Source organism: Priapulus caudatus, unplaced genomic scaffold, assembly GCF_000485595.1.
Source record: "Priapulus caudatus unplaced genomic scaffold, Priapulus_caudatus-5.0.1 Scaffold152, whole genome shotgun sequence".
Taxonomy (NCBI): Eukaryota; Metazoa; Priapulida; class Priapulimorpha; order Priapulimorphida; family Priapulidae; genus Priapulus; species Priapulus caudatus.
In genome coordinates this window covers 179,044-186,660 of record NW_014577213.1, presented here as the reverse complement: position 1 = coordinate 186,660, position 7,617 = coordinate 179,044, and the positions used below count along the sequence as shown (strand labels likewise).

The 7,617-nt window shown below is 44.5% G+C and overlaps 1 protein-coding gene across 1 annotated transcript in view; it reads left to right on the top strand.

The window, feature by feature from the left end:
* Positions 1 to 7,617, top strand: part of LOC106806285 (probable ubiquitin carboxyl-terminal hydrolase FAF-X) — a gene marked incomplete in the record, with an annotated part of 50,954 nt that overhangs the window by 13,880 nt on the left and 29,457 nt on the right. Inside the window, 9 exon segments of the mRNA XM_014808169.1 lie at positions 813 to 948; positions 1,750 to 1,837; positions 2,197 to 2,320; positions 2,596 to 2,699; positions 3,088 to 3,182; positions 3,632 to 3,747; positions 5,342 to 5,553; positions 5,885 to 6,013; positions 6,386 to 6,518. Coding sequence (XP_014663655.1) covers positions 813 to 948; positions 1,750 to 1,837; positions 2,197 to 2,320; positions 2,596 to 2,699; positions 3,088 to 3,182; positions 3,632 to 3,747; positions 5,342 to 5,553; positions 5,885 to 6,013; positions 6,386 to 6,518 — 1,137 coding nt within the window.

Genomic DNA, 7,617 nt, shown 5'->3' with positions numbered 1-7,617 from the left:
CGCATGAGCGTGGGTGGGGTAGCTTGAGCGCGGGTAGCTTGAGGGTGGGTAGCGCATGAGCGTGGGTGGTGTGAGCATAGGTAGCGTGAGCGTAGTGCGCACCGCCGGCTCCGAAGACGGTTTCAACTGTTAACGTTAAAAGCTGACTTAATGCTGTACGGTTGAGTGTAGTGAAACTGAGTGCAGTGCGGGCAATCCTGTACATGAGGGTCATGCGAGAGGCACCCTGAGAGTGTGCTTTATAGACAGGTGTCTGTTTCATAGAGTTGGTATGGAAATAGCAGAATGTCACAGTGACATGGTAACAGATGTAGGCATAAATGGTATAATTGCACAAATATAATTGTACAGTTGAGTATATCGTTTCTATATTCTCACAGGACAGAGATGCACAAAAGCAACACTGGGTCAACAAATGCGTAGAAGAGCTGAAGAATGATAAGTGGGTGATACCGGCTTTAAAGCAGATTCGTGAGATCTGCCAGCTCTACACAGAGGTGCCACCAAACTATCAGGTATTTGTGCCGCCATGGCATTCGATGCTGTTGATTTAACATTTCACAATGAATATCATTGAATATCATGTAATTTTCTCCATCATATGTCATTGCAAATCATGAGTTTTTGTTTGAAGGCTTTTTCTGTTTTTTGTTTTAATTTTGCCTTAGTTGCCATAATATTAATCGACAATGATATTGTAAATTATTATCTGTGACGAATGTTATTTTTTGAATGTTGTTTTTGAATTGAATTTCTTGCAAGTGTAGAAGGATTTTCACCTGCTGTATTGACACGTGTGTTTGGTATTGCAGGCCCACGCACAGCGGACTCCCCATCTGTTCTACAGACATGAAATCATAAACAAGCTGCAGAATGATCACACCTTTGTCATTCTTGTTGCTGACAATCTGTGCAATTACATGAACAAAGCACGAAAAGTCATTAAAGGTATGTTTGCCTGCATATATGTCGGTGACTCCCTAAGGATGTGTCGTTCAATTCAGAGTGAAATACCACTATGAACTAGAATAAACGGATAAAGCCCGGACTAAACAGTCTAGTGGTGGATCGCTACTTCTAGCTCTCCTTTCTTATCCAGTTCAGAACAGTGCAGCAAACGAATAAAACACGGACTAAACATGTAAATGGTGCAAAACGCACGGAGAGCTACGGAGTAACAACGGACTGCCCGTTAACAATTGTCAAATATCGAGAGTCCTTGATTATTACGTTCATAGTACGTGGATTTCCTCCTGTGAGCGTGGCAGCCGCATACCAGCAGTGGGAGCTTTTGAAGCAGCCGTACATTAGCAGGTGCTGGTATGCGGCTGCCACGCTCGCCGGGAATTCCACGTACTGTGAACATAATAATCCTGAACTCTCCAGATAAGATCATTGTTAACAGGCAGTCCGTGGTTACTCCGTGGCTCCGTACCTCCGTTACTCCGTACCTCCGTACATTTTGCACCATTTCTGTGTTTAGTCCGTGTTTTATCCGTTTATTCCAGTTCATAGTGTAAAGTGTCAGATCTTCTTCCTGCCACGTTTTTGCTGCACTGTTTTCTATACTGGAAATGAAAGGGGAGCTAGAAGTGCCGATTGCAACACATCTCGCGTGCACTGATGTGTTTTCAGTCTCATTTCTGAGTAGGCTGTATGTTAACAGATAGCCAATTTGTCTCTATACCTGTAATGATTACACATTGCTTTACTTTCTAAAAAATTGAAATTTTCTGTATCGCATTTCAGAAAATCCAGATATCGACCCGAACACCATCATGCCAGATAGCAGATACACACACGTACAGCAAGTGCAAGAACGGCTCAACTTTCTCAGGTATTGGTGATCCCCTAAACGCGCGTGACTCCTCTCCTCTCATGAGTTGTACATTTATTCATCATACAGATGGGTTGATATCACGAGGGCCCTCACAATTTCCAGTTTATTGTAATTAGTGTAGTAGTAGGGTTTCAAAAATTTATTATGACTAGACTGGTGAAAATCCATTAAGGTTATCTTGGAACTTTGCCTGTTCTTTGTCTTAGGTTGCAACTATGAAGTAGTATGAAACTATGTGATAGTGTAAGGAATAAGTGAAACTGTCTATTGCTTGTGAAGTGTTTAAGTAGTACAAAGCTATGTGATAGTGTTACTGTGTAAGGAATAAGTTGAGAGCAACGTTACGTTGATTGCAGGTTTCTTCTCAAGGACGGCCAGCTGTGGTTGTGCGCGCCACAGGCAAGACAGATCTGGCTTTGTCTCGCAGAAAACGCTGTCTTTCCCAGTGACAGAGAGGCGTGCTTCAAGTGGTTTTCTAAGGTAAGTCTATAAATCTATGATTATATATATAAAATATATAATAGATATATATAATTATATTTATATATATATATATATCGCAGTGTTCACGTAAAGGCATCGCGTTCACTGTAGGCTCACAGTATTTCGATGTCCTACATTTTCTTGTCACATCCCACTGCCCTCTGATATCCTAGTATACACGAACGGACCATGCAGTCCTGCAATATGTGTACACGTAGGCATGTATGTAGACGTAGGTGTCACATTTTTAATCGACGCCGAATTCTGCGTAGCTAATGGGCGATGAGCCGGACTTGGACCCGGACATCAACAAGGATTTCTTTGAGGAGAACATCATGCAGCTAGATCCGAGCCTAATCACCGAATCCGGAATGAAGTGAGTCGTTAGTCGCATGCTGCCTGCAGACTCGTCGTTAGCGATCGTGGTTCCTCGCCTCGCGTCGTCATCGTCGCCGTCGCCATCATTTTGACGCGCGACTGAGTGCGAGTAACGTTCACCTATTGAACCTGTTCGCTTGTCTGTTGCGTATCATAGGCACGTGATATTTGACTTAAACTTTTATCATTTCGAAATTGTCGAATCCGCATTCTATAACTCCCAGATTCGAGTGCGAACTGCTCATAAGCTACGAATGTACTTTTGTATTTTTGCATGCGTTAAACGATAGTTGTGCAGCGAGGCGTGCTGATCTTGTGTGTTTGTGGTGCTGTGTGTACTGTGTAACCATCTAGTGACCCTATTCATCGTACTTTTGTGGTCGTAGGTGTTTCGATAGGTTCTTCAAAGCAGTAAATACCAAAGAAGGAAAACTTATTGCCAAGAGGAGAGCTTATCTGATGGACGACGTTGAGCTAACAGGTATAATTACTTCAGAATCTGAAACGTAAACCATTTCATGTCATTTCTCTGTCATTTCAGATCACTCTCTCCGACTATAATATCGCTAATAAATGTAATATCGCTACACAGATATTATTTCGATGTATGCAGGGTTTCTTCTGAGGTAAAATTAGACAAAGGAGGTAATGGTCAGTTTGGGGGAAAAAGTGCGCATTATGGATTCAAATACAGGATGTATTAATATACTTATAGGTATATAGATATAGGATATACTTATCAGTAAATACAGGAACATTTTCACAACCGCGATGTTAAATTTGACAACGGCGGTGCGCCACTGTGCCTCCTATGTATAAGAAACCCTCTTATGTAATGGAAAGTGTGCAAAGGAGCTTTTTGTAGCACATTTTGGGAGGGGAATTTGCGTGGCATTTGTTAACTGTCGGTTTCTTAAAAAATTTCTGCAGGGCTGGATTATTTGTGGCGGGTGGTGCTGTGTGCAGGGGAGGAGATTGCCCACAAAGCAATCGAGCTGCTGCGGGAAACCTACACAAACCTCGGTCCCCGGTTACAAACGAACCAGGTAAGCACTGCAGGGTTGGGTTGGATTAAAGTGATTACGTCACCGTAAATAGTAAAATTAAACAAAATATTTCCATTTTCAGCAAAATGTAAGTAAACTTCTGTTCACTTTTTTATGGTTAAATTGCCTCCATTATAGGTTCCTATTTACTATATAGTTCGATGTAAACATACGCTCGTGACTGCATACATGCCCATAGCAAGCAATTAAGGATACTGCTAAAGGGTTGGGAGGTGAATTTTGTTCGCAAATTTCATACGCCCACTTTATTTGATAGATCGCAGCGCATGGGCAGCTATGTATACGTAGAAACATTATGTATGTACCTCCCAAAGCAGCTTCCAAATCCCGCATTAGTCATTCTTAACACAGGCGTTCAATGTGATAAGAAATTTAGCAAAAGTCGCTGATATCTTGGTTGATAAAATGATAAAGTAGGTGGATTTTTCAAGGCGCGTATTTCTCGAGAACTCGCAACTGCGATTCCAAATTTTTTGTTAGCGTTCAATGCTAACATACTAAGACGGAAAAAAAAGTGTCTGGAATTTTTTTTTCAGATATTTATATTTTATGAGTTATGGCTGCTCTTGTTTAGCGAAATTGTTGCATTTAGAAATTCATTACAACTTTCGTACATTCTTTTCAACTTATTTCGCTTAAATTACAAAAAATTCCAGGGGACTCTTTTTTAGTTGCATATTTATGCACAGCTTACTGGTTAAAAGGTTAGGTCGCGGCAACTCTGGCTGTTTCTAAGAATAACAAAGGAATGTTTTTGTATATTCACAAATTTTTTTCAGCTCGATTTAATTAGCGATGAACTTTCGTAAAGAAAAAAAAATTCAACGAGAGCGTAGAGGGACATCTCTCCATGTCAATGGATATGAAGTTTGATTGAATCTTGATGAGTAGTTTAGGTTGGCAGCATGCCTTTTAGCGAGTGTTAACCGTCTGTAACCTTACAGTATCCTTATGTCAGCATCATAATATCAATCGTGCGCAGAGTTTTTTGATTTTTAACCGGTAGTTGAGAAACAATCCTTTGGGTAAAATTTGGACGATAACGTTAGTCTCGTATTTCTTACTTTTAATGTAAAAAATGGCAACAAATTTTTTTAAATATACACCATAGAAAATTCGTGACATAGTCAATTTCAATACAAAGTCAACCAAGGATGGAACAGTGTTTGCTACGTTGGAAGCAACTGTCTTGAGTCCTATACTCATTATTTTCTATAAATGTTTCAATTATTTTTTGTACTAAATTATTACAGTATGCACAATAAACAAACAATGCATAAAAAACCTGGACTTTCTGTACCATATTGATATGGTGTGGAATTTTTGTAATTGTTGGTTCACATCAATTTTTTATTATTGTTATTTTATGTATTATTTTAATTTTCAAAATAATATAATTATCATTTTATTTAAAAATATTATTTATTTTGTTTAATTGCACTATGTATGAAATCTTCATCTTAGATGATATTAATTTTAATTATTATAAAATTATGTAAAATAATTTATTTTATAATTATTAATATTTTGTTTCCGTGGTATTTAATAGTAATAACCTTTAACCCGGCCACAGGTGGAGATTCACGACGACTTCCTGCAGTCGTGCGTCGACCGGCTGAAGGCTGCCTACGACACGATCAGCGTGCTGGAGAAGGACAAGGGCAGCGTGAACCGCATCCGGCAGGAGACGACGCGCATGGTGCGCGTGCTCGTCGTGCTGCGCGAGTACATCAGCGAGTGCGACAACGATTACACCGACGAGCGAACCATCCTCCCCATGGGCAGGTACGCACGCCAACGTGGCGCCCCCTGCTGGCGTCTCCCGCGGTCGCCACCTCCCGTCACCGGCCCACCGTCGTCGCGTTCTGTTGTCAAGCGTTTGCCCTAGCCTGCTGCCTCTTGTTTGTTTGTATTTTTGAAATTTGGATTTGTTTATAATGAAGATACCTTTTAAATGAATATTTTATGATGAACCCGCATTTATAATCGTAAACCTTTACTATATATACTTGTGCATTTCCAGTAGGTTTCGAACGGTATTGTTACTCTGTGCGTAAGCATGCATTTGTTGTTTGCTTTGGAATTTTTACAGTTTTTACTTGATTGTGTTCTTCAGGGCATATCGAGGCAAGCACGTGACACTGCTGGTGCGTTTTCCTAACCACAACAGGCAGGGGGAGGACATCGAGATCTGGTCGCACACAAACGACACTATAGCATCTGTGAGGAATCAAATTCTGCAAAGGTACAGCAGAATAGCGACAGACAAGAGTTGTGGACAGCTGACGCTTCTTGAAGTCTAACAGACTGGCTTTGATTCAAGCTCGATTATTGTTGATTCCATTCCTCAGTAGTTAAAATATTTGGTATAGTTACGTTTGGCTGCACCTCGTGTTAACGTGAGTGCGTGCGTGCGTGCGTCATTTCACGCGTAAGTTGTAATAGTTATAAATTCTTACTCTAGTAGCGTACAGTACTCTTGGCCTTAGCTACCTTATCCGATTTATTTTACCGTACAGCGTGCTTCACTGTAATATACTGATTTATTAGCATGTAAATTCACACCTCTTGCAAAAGGAGAGCACTCCTCATTGGAAACGCTTGCTGCTTATCGCAGGGTTAAGGCGAACAACGGCAACGTAAAGATCGAGTTGTTTATCAACGGTGAGGTGATGGATCCGAACGAAGACAAGAGACTCGTCTCGCAGGTTCCTCTCAGGGACAAAACCGTAAGCGCGCCGACAACGTCTGTTTCTCCGTTTCTCCTCCTCGTGCTCCTCTTCCTCCTCCGTGCTCCTCCTCTGTCGCTCCTCCTCTGTCGCTCCTCCTCTGTCGCTCCTCCTCTGTCGCTCCTCCGTCGCTCCTCCATGCTCCTCCTTCATCGCTCCTTCGTGCGCCTCCTCCTCCGTCGCTCCTCCTTGCTCCTCCTCCGTCGCTCCTCTGTGCTCGTCCTCCGTGCTCCTCCGTGCTCCTCCTCTTCCGTGCTCCTCCTCCGTCGCTCCTCCTCCTCCTCCGCTGTGCTCCTCCGTCGCTCCTCCTTGCTCCTCCTTTGTCGCTCCTCTGTGCTCCTCCTCCGTGCTCCTCCGTGCTCCTCCGTGCTCCTCCTCTTCCGTGCTCCTCCTCCGTCGCTCCTCCTCCTCCGCTGTGCTCCTCCGTCGCTTCTCCGTGCTCCTCCGTCGCTCCTCCGTGCTCCTCCTCCTCCTCCGCTGTGCTCCTCTGTCGCTCCTCCGTGCTCCTCCTCCGTGCTCCTCCGTGCTCCTCCGTGCTCCTCCTCCGTCGCTCCTCTGTCGCTCCTCCGTCCTCCTCCTCTTCCGTGCTCCTCCTCCTCCGTCGCTCCTCCGTGCTCCTCCGTCGCTCCTTTGTACGCCTCCTCCTCCTTTGTGCTCCTCCTCCTCCTCTGCCGCTCCTCCGTGCTCCTCCGTTGCTCCTCTGTCGCTTCTCTTCCTCCTCGTGCTCCTCCTCCTCGTGCTCCTCCTTGTGCTCCTCCTCCTCCGTCGCTCCTCCGTGCTCCTCCTCCGTTGCTCTTCCGTCGCTCCTCCGCCGCTCCTTCGTGCTCCTCTTCCGTGCTCCTCCTCCGTCGCTCCTTCGTGCTCCTCCTCCGCCTCCTCCGTGCTCCTTCGTGCTCCTCCTCCGCCTCCTCCGTGCTCCTTCGTCGCTCCTCCTCTCTTCTTCGTCGCTCCTTCGTGCTCCTCCTCCGTCGCTCCTCCTCCTCCGTGCTCCTCCTCCTCCGTCGCTCCTCCTCCTCCGTGCTCCTCCTCTTCCGTCGCTCCTCCGTGCTCCTCCGTGCTCCTCCTCCGGCCTCTTCCGTCGCTCCTCCGTGCTCCTCCGTGCTCCTCCTCCGGCCTCTTC